Source organism: Ursus americanus, chromosome 2, assembly GCF_024610735.1.
Source record: "Ursus americanus isolate L20-20 chromosome 2, mUrsAme1.1.p, whole genome shotgun sequence".
Taxonomy (NCBI): Eukaryota; Metazoa; Chordata; class Mammalia; order Carnivora; family Ursidae; genus Ursus; species Ursus americanus.
Window position 1 is genome coordinate 20,855,406 of NC_142128.1, and position 22,122 is coordinate 20,877,527.

Genomic DNA, 22,122 nt, shown 5'->3' on the forward strand with positions numbered 1-22,122 from the left:
CCCTGTCTGCCAGGAGGCCCAAGACAGAGAAGGGCACTCTCGCGGGAAACTATTTCCCCACTCGGAGCTGGGGCTGCAAGCTCTATGGCCTTTAAGAGCCAGGAACATGGTCAGGGGGACGCACTTTGCTTATTAAACTTGTCAAAATATGAACCAGGAAAGATTCTCTCATTTTTCTTGAAACACATGGCCTTCTGGATCTATCTTTGAATTTCCCTTGTTAGCTTGTTTTTCTTTTTTTTCAAGATTTTTATTTATTTATCCGAGAGAGAGACCATGAGCAGAGGGGAGAGGGAGAGGCAGACTTCCCACTGAGCAGGGAGCCTGATGCGGGACTTGGTCCCAGGACCCTGGGATCATGACCTGAGCCAAAGGCAGATGCTTAACCGACTGAGCCACCCAGGCACCCTCCTTCATTAGGCTGACATGGATACATAGCCACAGTACATTTGTATATACATGTATATTGATACATGTAAAAGGCCACGTGTGATGGTAAGTGACAGCCCATGGCCACAGGGTCATGGGGCAATAGGGGCGGGTGGAGACCTTGGCTCACCAAAGGGCACAGCCCAGGTTTAAGGGGCTTTCTTTCCAAGCTCTGGACAACGTTAGTCATGCAGATAGGTGGGCCCAGTGTTGTTACATCTTCCCATGTTTCAAAAGAAGATGGAAATCTGGAATTTTATATGAAATCCCCCGAGTTTTCAATGTTAACTCGCCTTCTATTAAAATGGTAGGTGGACTAAACCACAGGATGTCTGCAAGCTGCCAGTCTGAAACCAGCAATTTAGAGAATGACAATGGCATTGCAGCCTACCTGGCAAGATTTCGTGGCAATTTAGTGAGCCGTGTTTTAGCAAGCCCTCGACACGGGTTTGCTCTTGTTACTCCCCACTGAGCATCTGTTGAAAGTTAGACCAGACACTGGGAGTCAGGGGATGCTAACATTCCAAGTGTGCCCCTCTTCTAGCTTGTGATTGGTAGAAAAATCTCCCCTTAAACATCTAATGCTTCTTGGGCTTCTACAGTAACCGAGGAGAGGCAACTCACAGCGGTCGGGGTTGGATATGTTTTCTTGAACAATCTCCAGCTGGATGTCGGTGATGCTGGCCTCTGGTGTCCCGTTCTGAGAGACGGTCAGAGGCCGGGGAGTTGCTGGTGGGACCTGTTCCTTCCGGACCATGGGGTCATGACGAGTAAACCAGGTCAGGCGGCTTACCTAAGGAGCAGAGATAGTTCAGATTAGGGTCCCCTGCTTGACCCCACGTTCAGCCTCACAGGTGAGAATGTCCCCTGTCACTGCGCCTCCAACAAGCTCCAGCTCCCTGCGCTCTGCAGAACCGTTGAACACTTCCCCCACGGTTCCCCCGGCTTTCTTCGGCAGCCCTAATTCTGTTGGGATCTCACCCTCCTTCATTCTGGCCCCCCAGAGCTTAATCGTAGCCTGGGGCTTTTTTGGGAGACCCCCCACCCCCACAACAGCCATTCAGCATGTGCATTTCTCTAGCCACAGAGACTGAACCGGCTCATGGGTAAACACGTGTCGAGCTGACTGCATCAATGGGAATCAGGAACCCTGCCGGATGTGCTGGGACAAACATATTTCTGCTTTTGCTTGATGAGTATGAGAAAAGATAAAATCCCTGGAAACTTCCAGCCCCACACAGTGCCTGAAAATTGAGGCAGAAATGAAGGATGGATTTGGATGGTCTGCTGTCCCAAATCAAGTTGCCCCTTAAGCCCAACCCTGGATGTCCCACCTTTTTGAACAATCAAACCCTCTTCATTGGGGCCAGTTTGGGTCTGTTTTCTGTCGCTTGCAGCCAAGGGTCTCAGTGGTTATACATTATCAAACGCAAACGTACCATCTCCTTGGAGGGCGACTCTGTGAACCAGCTCACAATGGACACGGTGATCAGAGTCACTGCAGACAGAATCATGGAGAAATAGAGGTAGTGGACATCCTTGACCACGCCAGGGCGGTCATCTGGCTGGTCACACCGAGGCTGCGGGTAAATGAAATCCAGGACCAGCCGAATCAAGCCTAGGAGAAGGCCCAAGATCAGACCTGAGAAGGCCCCCTGCAAATCAGAGCAAGGCCATCTTAGAGACGTGCAGGTTACGGGGCAGCCAGCCCGGGCCTCTGCAGACCCCGACAAGCCGTTCCCAAGAGCTTGCCTTTCTAGGGGTGGTCAATGAAGGCATCAGTAATTTGAAAAGGACTGGAGCTACTTATCTGTTTATCTTTCACACAAAACTGATCATTCAGGCATAATTTACTCATTCCTTGCAAATTTACCTTCCCTGTTTCATGACACAATGCATGGAAACAGAACCGCTGTGGTTGCTCTTCGAAGGCCAGGTGGCCCCCTCCCCACACCTCCATCCGCAGAACTCAGCCTCCGTAACACCACCCACATCATTAAGACATCCTCACGGCAGCGCTTATCCAGAGCTACCTTTTCATTGGTCCGTTTCCAGAAACATCCCATGATGAAGACCACGGCCACGGGCGGCTGCAGGTAGGAGCTGATGGACTGGATGTAAATGAAGAGCTGGCCCCCCTGGCTTGCCTGGACCACGGGGATCCAGAGGATGGAGACTAGCACCAGCAGCAGCACAAATGCCCTAGTGCCCGGCGGAGAGAGACCCTCATTAGCATGTCTCCCCGGAAACACTGCTCTCTCTCTCTCTCTCTCTACAGCTTTATTCAGGTAGAATTTGCGTACTACAAGATTCACCCATTCTAAGAGCACAATCCCCTAACGCTGGGCAACGCCATCAAGTTTCACAGCATCCTTTATTCCAAACAGGTTCCTTCACGCTCAGTTACAATTTACTCCTTATCTGCTCCTGTTCCTACAGATTTGCCTTTTCTGGACAGAAACAGGATTCAACAGTGGTCTTTGGCCGCCAGTGTCCTTCACGGAGCATGTTTTTGAGACTCATCCATGCGTCGTGCATTATCACAGTATGTCATTCGTTCTTATTGTTGAAAAATACTCCACTGAATGGCTCTACCATGACATGCCACCGTCTATCCTGCAGTGGTCACTGGACACTTGAGTTGTTTCTATTTTTCCACTCGTGTAAACAAAAGCTGCTGTGAATATTTGTGTTTGAGTCTTTATGTATTTTTGGGAATGCAATTTTTATGTAGACATATGTTTTCATCTGGGAATGCAAGTGCTCGGTCATATGATAAGTTGTATGTTTAATTTTTTTTAAAAGCTGCCAAACTGTTTTGAACGGTTGAACCATTTTACATTCCCACCCACAGCGTTAGGAAAGTCCCAACTTCTCTATTTCCTCGTCTGTGTTTTTGATTATAGCCATTTTAGTGGGCACATCATGGTATCTCTCTATAGTTCTCCAGGGTTACCATCTCACTTTGCAGATTATTCTAGATCACAAGTCCTTTGTCAGCTACAAGGTTTGCAAATAGTTTCTCCTTACCTGTGGGTTGTTTTCTCATTTCCCTAATGGTGTCTTTTGAAGTGAAAAAGTCTTAGCTTTTGATGAAGTCTAATGTATTTGTTTTTTTCTTTTATGGGTTATATTTGTGGTGTCACACCTAAGCACTCTTTCCCTAATCCAAGGCTGAGACAGCCCTCGGGGCCCCAAGATGCTTATTAGCATGCATTTTACATAATATTTGCATACCATCCATTTCGGTCCCTTCTGTTCCCCCCATTAGATTTCAGGACCTTACAGAAGGCTTGGTAGGGAACCCTTCCCCACCCCACCCCCTGCCCAGTCCCCAGAACCCCTTCCTCCTTTTTACCTGGCTAACTCCTATTCATCCCTCAGGTCCCATCCAGTCCAGGCTGGGGACTCCTCCGAATTCCTACATCTCCTGGCTCCTCCTCATAGCACTCACTGGGCTTGTAATTTCTTTTTAATTATCCTCTCTCTTTAATTATCTTCTCTTTAGCTTTGTGAAAGCAGATACTGAATCTCTGCTTTTCCCTGCTCTCTGTCCGGCCACGGGGCACATAGTAGGTGCTCAGTAAACATCTCTTCGATGAGTGATTTATCCTCATTAGAGTCCTAATGAATCTCACCTTTGCCATCAAAGGAGGCTGAGCCTCCACGATGAGTGGCTGGCCAGGCTTTACCTCTGGATGGGCCCAGCATTCTCCTCCCTGGGTATCTAAACTTTTCACTCTCCCTCCCCAGTTCCACTTAGTACCTTACCTGCCAACAATCATGAGCTCCTTCTCTGACGCCCGAGGCTGCATGTAGTTCCAGAGGTCCATGGTGAAGATGGTGCTGGCACTATTAAAGATGGAGGTGAGGGAGGACATGAGCGCCGCCACCATCACAGCCATCATGAGCCCACGGAGCCCTGGGGGCAAAAGGGAGGTCTATGGGCCTCAGGCTTTTCCTGCTAACTGCCGCTGCCTCCACTCATGACCCCGTTACCCCAGGCCCATAGCGCCAGCTGATCCCAGTAGGTGCCACTGGGAGGAGGCAGAACTCAGGGGTGGGAGCCATGCGGAGGGACAGCGGCTGGGGGGGTGGGGGGGCATAGCCAGGACCTAGGTTTTATTTGAGGACCCTGGCTCTGGGGATCCGTCCCTCAGCCCAGAGCACATTCCTTCCTGCCACCCTCCCATCCTGCCCCTCCCTCAGATCAGGGCCCAGCCAAGGTCTTCCTTTCTGGGTGCGCCAGGGCACTCCATTTAGGGACGAGTGGACGTTACCTGTGGGCAGGAGTTCCAGCACCAGTTTGGGATACGCGATGTCAGAGCAGCCAGAGGGGTTGCTACAGACCTTCAGGCAGGTTTCTGGATCTGCACAAGCCACTTCATCTGTGGAAGAAACAAGAGCCGGAGTGAGCAGACAGACCCTCTGAGCCCAGGCCGAGCCACAACGTGGGCTGACACAGGCCCACGCCAGGAGACAGGATGACTGTCTACACGTGTACAGCTCCGTGAAATAACAAGGAGCCTAGACTTCATAAACCATGACCTTCTTACTTAACCTGGCCCTATCTGTAAAACCGCGACAATAATGTAAGTCTGCTTCGTATGATATCGTGGGGCTTGGCCGAGACGACACACATAATGCCCCCGGCCCAGAAGCTGCTGTGTAGGAAGCGCTGAATACACTTCGGCTGTTATTTCTGTCACCCAAATGAAGCGGAGCCACCTAGCGGCCATTCTCCACAGTGTCCCCATCAGGCTGCATCCCCCGACCCCCCAAAAGGGGACACAAGCAATTCACATCTTGCCTACAGTTCCTCGGAAGTACACAGGAGAATGCCATTGCCCGACGCGGGCGAAAATTTTCCAAATTCCTCTTTTCCCCCAGCTCTTCGAGAGCTGTTCCATTTTAGGCTCCTATCAACCCCACTGTGCTGGCTCAATATTTGTCTCCTCCTCTTCCTACATTTCTGGGTCGGGCCTTGGCTCTCCTGAACAGCATTCCGATTTTCCAGTGCAAATCCACCCAGCCTTCCTGGCACCTGCAGCCCTTCATCTCTTTCTAGTATGACAGTGATCACATCCTGAGCAGACAGGCGTAGGCCTCCTGCTTGGACTCCAGAGTGTGTGGCGAAGCAGGTGCTCAGCAAATTTCCATGGGACAGGGGCTAGCATCACAGCGCTCCTGTATGAGGGAAGACGAGAGTCCCCTCACTGTTTCTCAGATGAAGAATCAGGGCAAGGGACCTGATTATAAACACCCCAATCCAATTTTTCAGAGAAGGAAAACCAAGAGAGCGAATGCTTTTCTGTCTTTAATGACTCTGGCATTAATCCTGGCTACTGGGACCTTCAGAACTCTGTGTGGTCTCAATGGTTTGGCACCTGTGTCTGAATAATACCTTTCTCGTCACCTTCTGACTTCCTCAGCTCCTGGTATCTGTGTGAGCTGACCAATGCTCCTCACCAGTGCCCCAATGCCGACCCAACACCACTCACCCAAGCTGGGCCAATGATTACCTCTCAAGTCTCCTTCACCAGGTGGATTGAGCTCTAACTCCCATAAATCCCTCCTGGGCCCCCTCTGCTCAATCCAGAGTCTTCAGTCCTTGCTCCTCATTTTGAAGGGCGATGGGCTGCCTGTCTGCCCATCTCAAACCTCAGTGTGCAAGAGAACGTGAAGCCCTTCACCCCTCATGACAGTTTCCTGCCTGGTCCCAGTACAATGTCAGTGTCATGACGACCACTTAACTGAGAGCTCGAATGTAGTTGTGTGACAGGGTCTCCAGATGAGGCCATATACTTAGTCTCTGTGTTTTTACCTGCATCGAATGTGCTAATTTAATAAATGTAACCACTTAAAGGACACCACAATTTTAAAATGCAGTATTATTCTATCTTCATTTTCCTTTTAATGTAACATAAAACCTAAGAAATGGATATAGCCCCAGGCCCTTTCACCCACTGGGAAATCCAAGGGCAAACTGGTCTTCATAAAATTTCTCCACGCACTGTTATGTCTTCTCAAAGGCTGGGACCCTTCGCCTCGCTCACATCCACCAATGGGTGCTGTGGCCACAGTTGTAATACAATTGCTACGGGATAGAAGCAGATACCCCCAAAGCTCTGGTTCAAGCCTTAGACAAAATTAAGACCGTAGACCAAAAGTGGTATGTGAAGAGAAGTCCTGAGCAGAAACAATCTTGAGAAAAATGCTTTTGACAGGTCAAAGTTCTTGGCTTTTTATGACTCTTCTGAGAAGTCTTAAAAGAAGGTAAGGGAATAGTTTCATTCCTGTGCCCAGAATGTTGCAAGGAGCCTCCCAGGTCAGGCAAAAGTCTCACTCACATTCAGATCATATGGGTTTTACCTCTCTTTGTCCAAAAACTCCTCTCTCTTTTTTTAAAGATTTATTTACTTTAGAGAGAGAGGAAGAGAGAGAGCTCAATCCTCGGACCCTGAGACCATGACCTGAAACCAAGAGTCAGTCGCCCAACCAGCTGAGCCACCCAGGTGCCCCCAAAAGCACCGCTCTTCAAGGTACACCGAGAAGGAGCAAGACTCTCCCTAGGATATTTAATTAACTACATAGTTTAACCTTTGGTTAACCTTAGGTTGTTTAACCTTCCAGACATGCACCCTTCAACCATGAAACGTGACAGACACAGTTTCCAAAGCATGTTTGTGGCAGTTGTCCTTGTCTGTGCAGCTTAAAGAATATATTTGTCTGGGGCGCCTGGGTGGCTCAGTCGGTTAAGCATCTGACTCTTGATTGTCAGCTCAGGTCTTGATCTCAAGGTCGTGAGTTCAAGCCCCACATTGGGCTCCATGCTGGGCATGGAGCTTACTTTTTTTTTTAAAAAAGAATATATTCATACTAGTTGGCTCAGCTAAGCTACAACTGAAACCAACAGCCTTATGGATCATTCACCCACCACTGGGCAACAACCACCCACCTTCCTTGGGTTAATTAATCAACCATTTCATATACGGTGTGGGTTCTCTCATCAGACTCTCTGATAGTTGGCATAAAGGATGCTTCTGACAAGGTCAGATCCAAACAACACAAAATCTCCTATTTCCAAATGCTAACATTCAATTCAATACAATTCTCATTGTATTCTTCACAACTCCAAGGGGAAGATGTGGTTATTACACCTGTTGTAAGGACAAGTAAATTGAGGCCCAGAAAGGTGGAAAGGCTTCCCCAAATCAAACACCTAGTAAGTATCATGGATAGGTCTCACACCCTGAGTGTATTCCAGAGCTCAGGTGGGGATGATTGCGTCGGTAAATGGGTACGTTTCTAGACTTCGTTTTATTGTTTTTGAGGGTGGTTTTGCTTCTCTCTTAATTTCCACTGTGGTTCCTTTCAAAGTGTGTGCCATTTCTCAGATGGGTAAGTGGAAGGAGGTGTTGTCCAGGCTCACTGCAGCTCAGGATTAGAGCATCCTTTTGGGTGGTGTCTGGACCCAACTGAAGATTCAGGAGGAACTGGCAGAGCAGACATAGAGGGAGACATGGAAACAGGAAGGTCGAGTGGCTTGGCCTGGAGCCTGGCACTTTAGGTAAGGGCTTCTCAGTCTTGTGGGGAGCTTGTTAAAAATAGATTGCTGGGCCTCAGCCTCAAGAGATTCTGGTTCAGTAGGTCTTGGACAGGTCTGAAAGTTTGCATTTCTTTTTTCTTTTTTTTTAGTTTAAATTCAATTAGCCAAAATATAGTACATCACTGGTTTTTTATATAATGTTCAATGATTCATTAGTTCATTTAACACCCAGTGATCATCATATCACATGCCCTCTTTAATGCCCATCACCCACTTACCCCGTCCCCCCACCCACCTCCCTTTCTGCAACCCTGTTTCCTGGAGTCAAGAGTCTCATTTGGTTTGTCTCCCTCTCTGTTTTCTTCCCATTCAGCTTTCCCTCCCTTCCCCTGTTGTCCACTGCACTATTCCTTATGTGCCACATATGAGTGAAACCATATAATTATGTTTTTCTGACTTATTTCACTTAGCATAATACCTTCCAGTTCCATCCATGTCGATGTACATGGTAGATATTCATCCTTTCTGACGGCTGAATAATATAACACTGTATATATGAATCACATCTTCTTTATCCATTCATCCATTGAAGGACATCTTGGCTTAGCATTTCTAACAAGTTCCAAGGTGACATTGATGTTGCTGGACTGGGACCCACACTTTGAGAAGCACTTGTCCAGGTCTTCAAACACTCCATGCCTGCCTCATCTTCTCCACCCTACTTCACTCTCAAATTCCTTTCACTTATTATTAGTACCATATGCTAGAGTGTTTTGATTTGTATCTTATCTTGCTTTTTCATGAGTATCAGACTCATCTGCTACATTAAAAAGTCCTAAGGGACATAGAGCATGGCATTATGTCTCACTTAATCATGACTGCTGATTGACTGGCTGTTAAGAATGATGGTCAAGGTCTTGCTAGTGATATTCCAGACACTGACCCAAAGCTTAAGGCGTAATTTGCTAAGAGAAACAATAGCATGATTAAGAGCTGGGCTTTGGATGCAGATGCACCTGGGTTCCAATCCCAGCTCACCCAGCACTAGCCAGGTTAATTTCTAGCAAGTCACTTAACCTTGGAGGGGTCTAGATTGCTCTTCCTTATGCCCCAAATCCAACCCATCACTAATCTAGTTGGATCCACTCTGAAATGTATTTTGAAACCATCCAGCATGCTTGGGTGGCTCAGCTGGTTAAGCATCTGACTGTTGATTTCAGCTTAGGTCATGATCTCAGGGTCGTGAGATTGAGCCCCACATCAGCCTCTGTGCTGGGCATGGAGCCTGCTTAAGATTCTCTCTCTCTCTACCCCCCTCTGCCCTTCCTCCCAAAAAAGAAAAGAAGAAACAACCCATATGGATCAACTGTTGCCTCTTCCTCCTCATAGAGGCCATCCCTGGAAACCCTATCAGAAGAAACCCCACCAAGCATTCCCTGATGTCTCCCTGTGCCTTTTAATCACAGCTCTCAACACGATCAATGGCTTACAGCTTTCAACATAATCAGTGGATAACTCATTTACTTATTTCCTTATCTTTGTGTGTCTCTTCCACTACTAGAATGTGAGCCCCACGAGAGCAGGGATACTGTTTGTATTGTTCACTTATGGATCCCCTAGGGTCCATTCTAGGGTCTCCTAGAATAAGGCTTGACAGATCACGGGCTCTCAGAATCTTTGATGGACACATGGAAGAATAAATGAGTGGATGAACTTCAGTTTCCTCACCTGTAAATGAAAAGAGCCCTAACAGTACCTACCTCATGAGGTTGTTTTGAGGAATAAATGAGATTAATACACAAAATAAGAGTAAACACTTCTATAGTGCTTACCTCATGCCGAGAACTGCTTTAAGCCTCATGAAGAATTAGCCCCATTTTATGAGTGAGGGAACAGAGGCAAGTGGCTTTCCAAGGTCACACCGCTAGGAAGTAGCAGAGCCAGGATTCTGGCTGCAACATTCAAATCAGAGTCCATATTCAGAAAGACCGCACTCTCTGTAAGACTCTTAGCAAGATGAACGTAGGTTGTTTAAAGCAAGACTCTTAACAAGATGAATGTAGGTTGTTCTTTGTTTATGTGTCAAACCTTACCCAAAAGCTGTATATTTTGCATCAAGTCACACAAATCCCAAATCCCAGTTCTTACTCTGACCTGGCTTTTTCCAAGTCTTGTGCGCCTTCCCTGGAACCAAGACCAGTGATTCTGGGTTCTTCGTGCCCTCTGGGCTGGAGGAGTGGGAAGCCCAGAATCTAGCACCAAGGACAGCTCCCCCATTTTCTTGCCCCAATTCTTTGCTCCTAATGCTTATTGTCCTAAATTATTTTGACAAAACTTCTAGGCCATTCTACCCTTTCTTTACCTGTGCATGGCACTGTGTAGGATAAAGCGCAGAGAAGGGAGCACTCCGCTTTACACTCCTCTTTAAGTTAGTAACAGCCTTGGTGGGTATGGGAGGAAAGCTCACTGATTTGGAAAAAGAGGAACTTTCTTCTATACAGACCACCAGTTCCTGACATCACAATGACTCCCAATAACACCCTCCCCCAGTGCTGTTTATCCACACAGTGCAAATCTTATCACTTTACCACATTAAAAGAATTTTTTTAAGGTAAATATTCTAGAGGCTTTGACATCCCTGATTTTTGTCAAGTACCCCAAATGGGTTCCATTGGGCCAAAAATAACCAAACCATTGAGCTGAAATACTAAGAAGCACAAGAGGAACTCTCACATTAGCCTTTAGGAAACTGACATCTGGAACCACAGGGTCTCGGCCTATAGTTTCTGGCTTCAAAAAAACACATTTGAGGCAAGGCCCCAGATGGGTCTCCTCTCTACTGGCCTGGGACACCCACTAGACATTCCTATTGAAGCCCTGTTGGGAAACACTATAGAGTCAGATGTCTGGATGGGGTTGCCTCAGCCAAATCACTCTGCAGGGACTCCAGTCCCAATCTCTGATGGCAGTCATGTACTTACAACACTTCACAGGGTCTGAGAGTCAAAGACAGATGACCTCTTCTCCCCACTGTCTTCTCACCTGGGAAGAGGACACGACTGACCATTCCTGGGAACACCATCATGAAAAGAGGCAGCACTTTCAGGTAGGCGGCCATCAGAGAGCCTCCTTTGGCATGGGACAGGTTCTTGGCAGCCAGAGACCGCTGAACGATCACCTGGAAAACAGTGGGGTGGTTGGAGGCTGAAGTGGCTCTCTCTAAAAGCAAACAAAGAGTGCATCGTGGACTTGGGATCTCGGTTTGTCTAGCTTCTCTTTGGGGGAAACACCACTTTCCTATTCCCAATCCCTGTGGTCCAGTTGAGGAAGCTAAAGAACCCCCTTCCATCCCCTCCCTACTCCTTTATCCTGGAGTTGGACCTGGCCAACTTGATTTCTACACAGAATTTCTCCACTTCTCTGGCTACCGTGATCAGTTGAGGAAAAGTATGAATCCGAGGTGGGCCAATTACAGCTTTCCATAGAACTTCAGCTTAGAAGAGGCAACGGAAAGCAGCACCCTACCACCCAAGGCCTCCATTAGAATTGCCAACTATGAAAGGAGCTTAGACCACCAGCTGCACCTCTGACATCATATTGGGAAAGATCCCTTGAAACTGAAGTCATCTCAGGGATGCCTGAATGGTTCAGTTGTTTGAGCACCTTCCTTCAGCTCAGGTCATGACCCTGGGGTCCTGGGAGCGAGCCCCACATCAGGCTCCCTGCTCAGTGAGAAGCCTGCTTCTCCCTCTCTCTCTGCCCCTCCCCCCACTCATGCTCACTCTCTCTTTCTCAAATAAATAAAATCATTAAAAATATATATCAAATTAAAAAAAAAAACCTTATCTACTCAAAAGGAATAACTTGTTCCAGAGTGTTTTCTGAGTAGGAGACTGGTCCCCCAAAATCATCCTCCAGCCTTCAGATTCAATCTACATGAGCCCAGAACTTTCTCTCCTATTTTCTTAGGCTTTGAGTCTTGAAGCATCTGGAGAAGCTACAGAGACCTTGGTGAGTTACCAGAGCCTTTACAAGCAGGTTCAGCGAACTATGGACAAGAGAACTGAAATGTCACATCATTACCACTGTGACACTGTGACAAGCAGGACAAAGTTGGGATTCTTCCTTTTTTTTTTTTTTTTTGACAGTGAACATTTATGGGGTAATCTTCCTAGAGTGTCCTGCTCCTTCTTTTGAAACCCACTCCCTGTCCACACGGCTACACTACCATCTTGGGCATAGCTGCCTGACCCAGGGGTGGGCACCTGACGCATGCTGGACCCTTCTACAGGATTTTCGGATTGGGACTTAGGGAGTTGTCAGCTTCTTTCCTGTTGGTCTGCAGTGCGAGGCAATAAGACGGAGATGGAGAGGGAAACCAGACTACGTTCCAGCAATTTCTGAAGGCTCGTTCTACTTCCTGCTGTTTGTATTCCACGAGCTAATACATCTCCCACCCTTTTCCTGATAGTTTCAGGGGTTTTGTTTGTTTGTTTGTCACTTGCAGCCAAAGGTACCTTGACAGGCCCAAATTAGATTTGTTGGGATGCTGCATAGGAAAGACTCTAAAATGTAGGATTGGCTTATGTGAGGAAAAGGTGGGGAGCATGGAGGCCCTCAGTCCACAGCTGGGAAGTTAGCCGTCCTTGTTTAGAGGTTGGTTTAATTCGGGTGCCCGGGTGGCACAGTTGGTTGAGAGTTCACCTCTTGGTTTCGGCTCAGGTCGTGACCTCAGGGTCGTGAGATCAGAGCCCTGCGTCGGGCTCCCTGCTCAATGCGGAGTCTGCTTGGGATTCTCTCTCTCTCCCTCTGCCCTTCCCCACCCCGTGCTCCGTCTCACTCTCTCTCTCCCTCTCAAATAAATAAATAAATCTTTTAAGAAAATTTATAGAAGTTGGTTTAACTGTTATATGCTATTTCTCAGAACTCCAGACATGTATCTACTGAGGCTTTCTAGAACACTTGAGAATGTGGTAGTAAAATGTGAGGATATCAAGGTCTATAGAACACGTCATGTTGCTTCAGTAAGGTGCCCAAAGAGGCACACAGGCGTCGATCCTAGCCTGTCCCTCTGCAAGCAGAGAGGAAAGCATTTAGAGCTTTGGAAAACAAAGCCCTTTCTACTGGAGATCCCGAACTGTGACCAAAAGGAAGTCTGGCTTTTATTCCCAAGAAGTGGAGAATACAAACATCAATTTAAGAGGCAGCTGAGTAAGTTTGAAGACATTTGTGCTCCTTGAAAACCCATGAGCCCAGGGATGAGGGGGTCCCCTTGTAGGACAACCCCCAGGTCCAGGTAATGGAACCACAGTTTAGAGGAATGGTATGAAAAGGAGTTAATCCATGTAGAATGGTTAGACCAGCAGCAGTAAATGTTTAAATGCCATTACAATTGTCTGTTGTTATCTTTTCAGTCTCTACCCAGGAAGATCTGGAATATTCTCTGTCAGTGAGTCACAAATGCTGCTTTGCCTTTCTCCTGTTCTAAAATTAGCCTAGGGGCACCTGGGCGGCTCAGTTGGTTGAGCCTCCAACTCTTGATTTCAGCTCAGGTCATGATCTCAAGGTCGTGAGATAGAGCCCCGTGTGGGGCTCCCTGCTGCGCACAGAACCTGCTTGAGATTCTCTCTCCCTCTCTTGCCATCCCCCCGCCACGCACACCTGTATGTTCTCTCTCCCTCCCTCTAATAAATAAATATCTTAAAATTAGCCTAGATATACCCTGGCAAAGCTCTACGTTCCCGAGGGCAGGACCAGCACAGTGAAGCAAAGCAGTCTCAGGACTCCACGGAATCCAGGTCGGCGGCTACACTGTGTGGTCAAGACCAAAGTCACGCGGTCAAGGAAGGCTTGCGTTTCCAGGCCCTCTTGCCCTGCTGGCGTTTGGAAGGAGACTGAGTCGTCTGTGAGTAAGTCCCCAGGCTCCTGAACAACGTGGGGTGGGTTGGAGGTGGTTTTCACGGGGTGCATGCTGGAATTCCAGCTAAGAAGGGCTTGAGGCACCTCAAGTATTTGTACAAATTCAGAAGTGTCAGCCGGCAGTGAGCTGTGTCAAGAGCACTAACATAAACCACAGCAAATATGTAAATGTTTTTCATGGTTTATTAACTGTCCCTGCGACCGAAGGACTATGGCCAAATTCCTCATGCTTCCCTCTTCTGTAACCATTAGTAACCACACTGTTAGTAAGGAAACAAGGAAATAAGATGTTAGTATTTCAAGGTTATGCCCCCTGAACTTGACTCGGGGCCTGTGACGTTTAAAGTCCACGCTGTTAGCCTAGATCTGTGCTGTGTCCCAAAGTGTCTCCTACCTGAGATTTGCGGGGGGAGGGGGAGAAGATCTGGCAAGGATGGTCTCTCTCTTAAAGGGGCAGTGCGTGTGTATTGTGCCCACCACTGCCCAGGTACAGAGCCACTCTGGGCCATGGGGGTACCTGGGCTCTGTTCTCGGCATGGTCACCTGCATAAATTCAGTTGCCCTACTCCGAGATCATCACTTTCCATCAGCCCTGGGGCACCTGGGTGGCTCCATCAGTGAAGCATCTGCCTTCGGCTCAGGTCATGATCTTGGGGTCCTGGGATCGAGCCCCGAGTCAAGCTCCCAGCTCAGCGGAGAGCCTGCTTCTCCCTCTCCCTCGGCTGCTCCCCTGGCTTGTGCTCTCTCTCTCTCTCTCCTCTCGCAAATAAATAAATAAATAAATAATCTTTTTAAAAGATAAAAAATAAATAAACTTCCATCAGCTCTGACTCTGTAATACAGCTTCCAAAATGGTACACAGATCTCCGACCCTCATCAGGAAGACACATTTCAATGGGTGATATACTCGCTGGGTTTGCAACCTGACCGAGCATAAACAGGCACGCATAAAACGGCTCCTATCTCCCTGCCCACGAGCATGCGCTCTTCTTCGTTTTACCTACCTCCACCCGGAGTTTCTTCATGGATATGTAAGAAATGCAAATATCGATTCTTTCCCTCCCCGCTTTAACACAAAAGGGCTTACTATACATGTTGTCCTGCCTTTTGCGTTTCTCGTTTCTTTCTTCACACCAGCTACGTATGAGCTGGAGGGTCTTGGTTCTGGCCGTTCCCTCTGTTGCAAACTGTTCCCCCACTATCGCAGGAAGCCCTGCTCTTCTTCGAGGCCTCTGCTTCCAAGGGTGACCTCCCCTTGCCACCATATTTTATTTATTTGTTTTTCAACATGCTTTATATATTTTATGTAAGTCATCTCTACACCCAACGTGGGGCTCGAACTCACAACCCCAAGATCAAGAGCTCCACCGACGGAGCCGGCCGGGCGCCCCGCCACCCTATTTTAAACTGCATTCTCACCTTCTCAACCTCTCTTGCCTTCCCTGCTTTAAAAAAAAAAAAAAAAAGACATTTATCACCTTTAAATATTCCACATAATTTACTTATTGTCTGTCTACCCCCCACTAGAGGAAGGTGAGCGCCAGGTGAGACAAGAGCCCTGTCTGATCTGTTTACTCATGCTTTCCGAGTGTCTGGGACAAAGACGACACCCAGTGAGTATTTGTTGAGTAAACGATACCCAATATCAATTTTAACCTCCATTTAAAATGCCTTCTCTTTTGTTTATTGGATCTTTCCAGACATTAGCAAGCTGTATTAAGAATTCCCCTTTGGGGCGCCTGGGTGGCTCAGTCGTTAAGCGTCTGCCTTCAGCTCAGGGCGTGATCCCGGTGTTCTGGGATCGAGCCCCACATCAGGCTCCTCTGCTACGAGCCTGCTTCTTCCTCTCCCACTCCCCCTGCTGTGTTCCCTCTCTCGCTGGCTGTCTCTGTCAAATAAATAAATAAAATCTTTAAAAAAAGAAAAAAGAATTCCCCTTTGCAGGGGCGCCTGGGTGGCTCAGTCCATTAAGCATCCAACTCTTGATTTTCGGCTGAGGTCATGATCTCAGGGTCGTGAGATCAAGCCTCATGTCTGGCTCTGTGCGGAGCAGAGAGTCTGCTTGAGACTGTCTCCCTCTGCCCCTCCCCCTGCTCGCTCTCTCTCTCCCCCGCCAAAATAAATAAGTAAATCTTTAAAAACAAACAAAAAACAGTTCCCTTTTGCAAATATTAGTAGCCCTGGATTTGCCATTACATGAGCAAGCTCCAGAAGTAAAATAATGTGGAGCAGCAGGAAGGAAGGAGTAGCTGAGCTTGGTGGGGGAGGGAGAGGGGAACGCAAACAAGAGAACAGATGGAGGAAACCAGCCGTCCTGCAGGGCGCTCCCTCATCAGCTGCCCCGTACCTGATCCGTGCACCAGTACCACAGGGACGGGACGGACATTCCAAGTAGGATCCCAGGCCACGGGAGATCGGATGTCACGGGGTCTCGGAAAATATGGAAGGCATCTTCTCGGGGCAGCCCGCAACTGTTGTTCTCACTCCGGTTGCTAGCCACGGCCAGGAAGTACTTCTCCTCCAGGCCTTCCATCCCGCCAACTGCGGCAAAGCCTAAAATGCAGAAGAAACACCAATTTGCCAGAAACTCCGAGCCATCGACAGCAAGTGGTAAGGGGATGGCTGGATGGGCGACATCCTACGTAGAGCAGAGCTAACACGGGACGTTAGTCACCTTAAAGGTTCTTAGCCTTGTTTTGATGCCTTAGTGGTGATTACGTATTGCTTCTCAGAATATTAATAACCAACGTGTAATACAAAATACATAGGATTATAAAGGAAACCAAACATACTGAAGGCAATCATCAAAACATAAAAACTGTGGCTTAGTAGTTATTTGCTCCATTAAACAGTACGACCTAGCAGTAGGTCTAATAACTATTTATTAATTAATTTATTTATTTTTAAGTAATCTCTATGCCCAACACGGGGCTCGAACTCACAACCCTGAGATCAAGAGTCATACACTCCACTGACTGAGCCAGCCAGGCTCCCTTGTAATAACCATTTGGTTTCAAAGCAGCCATGAGCACAAACAGTACTTCAGGCCAAGAACTGTGAAAACATCTGGATAGAAACGTCTGTGGTATCTTTTGGTATCAAAGTCATGGATGTTGCTAATATTCCTGTGGTTTATTGCCTACATCTATAACTGAAAAAAATATGCTACATTTCAATTCTAGATTTATGAAAACAGAGATGGATTTTTTCCCATCCAAATTCACATGGGTATTTTTTGTAAATTTTGCTTATTTTTTTTCAGTGACTAATTTTTGTAGATGGTGCTTTGATGCTGGAAAAAAGTTATGTTCGCTATTATGAGAAAGCTTATTCATTCATGTAATTTATAACTTCTAAATCCTTATTTATGGTTTTGTCCTGTGGAGTGTTGAAGTCTTTGGCACTATTTTGGTTTCTGTCAATTTCTATTTCTAACAACTTTCCGTCTTGTGTATTTTGCTGCAAAGTGTTTTTTGTTTGTTTTGTTTTTTAAGGTTTTATTTACTTCCTTGACAGAGAGGGAAATAGAGCGAGCATGCACGAGCAGGGGGGGTGTCAGAGGGAGAAGTAGGCTCCCCACTGAGCACGGACCCCGATGAGGGACTCGATCCCAGGACCCTGGGATCATGACCGGAGCCGAAGGCAGACGCTTCACCAACTGAGCTACCCAGGCGCCCCTTAAGATTTTTTTAAAGTAATATCTACACCCAATGTGGGGCTTGAACTCCCAACCCCAAGATCAAGAGTTGCATGCCCTTCCAACTGAGCCAGCCAGGCACCTTAAAAGGCTTTTTTTTTTTTTTAAAGGCTTTTCTCTTCTTTTTAATCACTCTAAAAGATAATCGACTGTCTAAAGCAAAACTTGTAGCCGCGTATCGGGGTTCAGGGCGTGTGTAAATGTATAGTAACAATAACACAGAAGACAGGAGGGAGAATTCGGAAGTGTAATATTGCCAGCTTCTTAAACTATACATGAAGCAGGAGAATAACGTTAGAAGGAAAACTGAGATGAACATTGAAAACTTTAGGGCCAACACCAAAATATTTTTACTTATAATTAACCTTCAAAAAAATGATTGTTTACTTAATAATGTCTCCTTCCAATCATTTGTTAATGTACAGAAACACAACTGATTTTTGTACATTGATTTCGTACGTACAACTTTATCAATTTGTTTATTGCTTCTAACAATTTTTGGTGGAGTCTTCAGGGTCTTCTCTATAGAATTCCTGTGTTCAGCAAACAGACAATTTTCAAGTACTTGGAGATTTTGCAGGTATATTTCTGCTATTGATTTTTATTTAATTCCACTACAGCCATTGAATACATAGAAAGATCTAGAGGTTTGGCTAAGAATAATAGACCTTGGGCAGATCTGTTTTGGCTCTCTCTTGCCTCTGAAAATCTGTTTTAAGTAGCTCGTGCAGCCCTGGGAGGCTCAAAGATTTGGTATTTCTGACAGCGACACTTTTCTAGTGAGGCTGGACATGTCACATATCCGTTACTCATCTGTATTTCCTCTTTACACACAGGACACCATGAAGTTTTTCTTCTTTTAAGGGACTGAAACACTTCTTGTTAAGTTAATAATACGTCTTTTTCGTCTGTGTTGTGAAACAATTATTCTATGACGACTCTGAAATCTTGTTGGAAGGATGACAGGCACAGAAACAAAATGCAAACCGTGCAGAAAGACACCATGTTCAGGTCAAACTCTTGTTTACACCCCTCGACCCCTGTTTCTAGACAATTCCTGAGCCTTTCCTTGTTTTCCATGCCTTTGACACGTCAGAGGAACTGGTTAGGTTATGTTGTAAAATGTCTCTCGATCTGGGCGTCTGGTGGTTCTTCCCGATGAAGCTGAGGTTATGTCTTGGCAAGCATGGCACACAGGATACGGCGTGTCCTCCTCCCCGTATCAGGAGTGACATGAGGTCAATGTCTAATTCCCGGTGACATTAACCGTGATCACTTAGCCACAGTGGTGTGGGCCAGGCGGCTCCACTGGGAAGTGACTATGTTTCCCTTTGTAATGAATAAATATTTTGGACACAACAACTGCGGCCATGCAAAGATCCTGTGTCCTCCTCAACTCTCCCCTGCCAACCTGAGCACGTATCGCTAGGTCTTGCCTGCAGATCACTGTGATGCCCTCATGGTGAATTTCCAGCTCTCCCTCCAACTGCATTTATTCCCTGGGATTCTTCTCTAAGGAAGAGCTGCCGCTTTGCCCCTTTAATTTGTTAGTCATTTATCCCTATCAAAATTAGAAGAACTATTCATTTTTACTTAAAAAACAGTAAATGTGGAGGTGCCTGGGTGTTCAGTCGAGTAAGAGGCTGACTCTTGATTTCAGCTCAGGTCATGATCTTGGGGTCATGGAATGGAGCCCCTCGTGGGGCTCCTCACTCAGCGGGGGGGCTGCTGGAGAGTCTCTCTTCTTCTGCCCTCCTCCCCCGTCCCTCTAAAATAAATAAATCTTAAAAAACAAACCAGTATGTTTCCATAAACCCAATTCTTTGACAGCTAAAATAACCATATCTCGAGCAGGAATGCCCCAGTGGGTATGCTTTTGAGCGTGGGCTTGCCGATCACAGTGATGAAAGCAGATGTCACCGAGAGAGGGGCTGTCATCCACCCAAGTGACCCTGGGGCCCCACTTACTGTAGCCCATCAGGATGAGCGCTCCTATAAGCATGATCAGCGTCTGCAGGGCGTCCGTGTAGATCACAGCGGCCAGGCCACCTGGGTGGGGGGGAGGTAAGCACTGGGGTGAGGAACGGGTACCGTGGTGGAGAGGAGTTACCCTGGGGAGCAAGTTCAAGACCTGCCTCAGGAGATTTCTTAGTGTTGTTTGCAAAGATGGCCACGGTATCTCCTTCCCGAGCGCGTGCCCGCTTTGCGCCGCGGCTTTCCTGCTCCTTCCAGGCTGAGGTAAAGCTGATTGCTCTACCTCTTAACAAGAGGCTGGCCAAATGGCTTGCTTCGACCGACAGAATATGGTGGGAGCAATATCGTGCAGCTTGAAGCCTAGGCCTCAAGGGCCTGGAAGGTTCTGCTCTTGCTCTCGTGTTGCCCTGAGACCTCCGTGCTGGAGAAGCCCATCCTCGCCTGCTGGAGGACGATGGCTCACGTGGGGGGGAGGCCCAGCGACAGCCCTCTGCCTGGACTTCCCTTCCCCCTGCACTTCTCTTAAGAGCTTCCTTCATAGCATTTAAGTGTGGTTCAAACGTCACCCTAGTAAGGCCTTTCCTGAACATTCTCTGTGGGAAAAAACCCAAAAAACAAAACACCCTCCTTATCCCATCACTGCCTGTCTCGCCCTGCTTAAACTTCCTTCAGAGCACGTATCAGATTATAATAATATATCCTCATATTATTTCTTGGTTTCCTTGTTCATTGTCTGTCTCCCCATTAGAATGTAAGGTCCTTTCAGGTAAAGATTTTATCTGTTTTGTTTACGGCTGTGCCCCATTTTCCAGCACGATGTCTCGCACCTGCTAGGTAATATCTAGATGTATTTGCAGAATGAATTATATGACACCAAGAGGAGGCAGAGGAGGGTGAAGCTGGAGCAGAATGTAAAGATAAAAAGGCGAAATGTTCCAAACCAGATACTTGTCCGGGCCCTACTATGTGCCCGTCTCTCCCCAACGACGCAGCTCTGGTGGGGGGAGAGGAGGCTGCCCGACCTCAGGCTCCAGAATTCGTCGCTCACCATCTAGTGTTACAGAGTGCACGTGAGCAAACATGCTCAGCCCCGACAGTTCTCAATAAATAGTTCTTCAATAAATAAATGGAAAATAGCTTGATGCAGCTGTGGTCCATTTTTAAACCCTCCTTCTAATTGGGAAACCCTCTTCCTTTGGACAATGGCTGAGAGAAATCATCTTATCTGGAGTCATGGAGCGAGGTGTAATGAATGAATGGTTTTAACACACGGGAACATCAGAAGATGGGCCAGGAAAAGATTGGGGGGGGGCACAGCCTCTCAAGCATCACCCCTTGTTCAGACACACCTGCTATAGTGTACAGAGCCGTGATGGCCAACAGCCCGACTATGGCCAGGTAGAGATCCAGGTGCAGAGACTGCTGGATAAAGATGGCACCTGCATACATGTCCACCTGGGGAGACATAAGTTGGCAGATGAATGAATGGAAGGACATTTTCAGCACAGGCTCCCCTAAGCCTGAATTCGGGCAAACACAGAAGAGTCCTAGACTGCCCCTTATTCAGCCACATCTTCCCAGATGGGGGGGGGGTCTCAAACTGGAGCCCTGCGGGCCATTACATTTGACACCCATTCACTGGGCTAATACAACTTCCTCCTCAGTTGTCTTCCGGCTTCTGTTTTTGGTCTTCTACCCTCCACCCTCGACACTGCAACCTTTATCAAATACTGTCATGATCCTATCATCCTTCTCCTGCCCATTAAAATTCTTCAGTGGTCCTCCCACGTCCCCCCGATAACGTCTACGTAAGTATGTTAGAGTTGCATGCCAGGCTTCATGGTCTGCTCACCCCTTGGCCTCATTTCCTTCACTCCCTCCATGTTCCCTGCTTCCCTAATGAGCCCTGTCCATCCATCTGGAATGCCAGCCCCCCTTTCCCTAGCTGGGAACCTCGGTCGTAACTTCCCTTGGGAAGGCTTTCCGCCTCTGTAGCTTCCCACCAGCCGAGAGGCAGGGTTCTGAAAGGACGTTGTCATCCAACGTCTGTCTCTCAAGCCTGTAGCTGGCGTAGAGTCCGTTATTGTTTGGAGTGAATGGAATTCCTCCGCACTCCCCACCCCCAGCCCACCTCACCTGGGACAAGCTCTCGCGGCCCCAGCTGGAAGCAGAGACAGCAACCGCGTGAGTCAGGCTGAGCACACGTGGCCTGGGGGCTACACCGCATCTACCCATCTAACCAAAGGCCCGGGTGGGTCAGGCTTGATGGGCCTGATGACTGCCTGACCCCAGGAGGGGGAACAGCCCCCCACAAAGGGGCTGTCGGGGCTCTCGGAGTCCCGTTCTGTGACCCGCACCATCCAGACAGGTTGCCAAAGCTTTGGCGGGAGTGGAAAGAGGTGTCCTTCCCTCCACCTTTTCTCCCAACTTCCTCTGTCCATGCTTCCCCTCATCCCCCACCCCTCCCACCCCTCCCAACCTCCGCGTTCCCAGGAAGCCCGCCCAAGAGGAGGAAATGCACGGCAGGAGACGCTGCCAGGGGCCGTACTGGACC

At 47.7% G+C, this 22,122-nt stretch overlaps 1 protein-coding gene across 1 annotated transcript in view; it reads right to left on the minus strand.

The window, feature by feature from the left end:
* The window catches only part of SLC5A11 (solute carrier family 5 member 11), a 39,869-nt gene that overhangs the window by 621 nt on the left and 17,126 nt on the right, over positions 1-22,122 (minus strand). The window contains exons 7-15 of the mRNA XM_045776466.2: positions 20,918-21,023; positions 19,563-19,643; positions 16,245-16,450; positions 11,021-11,156; positions 4,710-4,817; positions 4,201-4,351; positions 2,463-2,631; positions 1,869-2,084; positions 1,054-1,222 (exon numbers count right to left, since the gene is read on the minus strand). Coding sequence (XP_045632422.2) covers positions 1,054-1,222; positions 1,869-2,084; positions 2,463-2,631; positions 4,201-4,351; positions 4,710-4,817; positions 11,021-11,156; positions 16,245-16,450; positions 19,563-19,643; positions 20,918-21,023 — 1,342 coding nt within the window. The remainder of the gene's footprint in view (positions 1-1,053; positions 1,223-1,868; positions 2,085-2,462; positions 2,632-4,200; positions 4,352-4,709; positions 4,818-11,020; positions 11,157-16,244; positions 16,451-19,562; positions 19,644-20,917; positions 21,024-22,122) is intronic.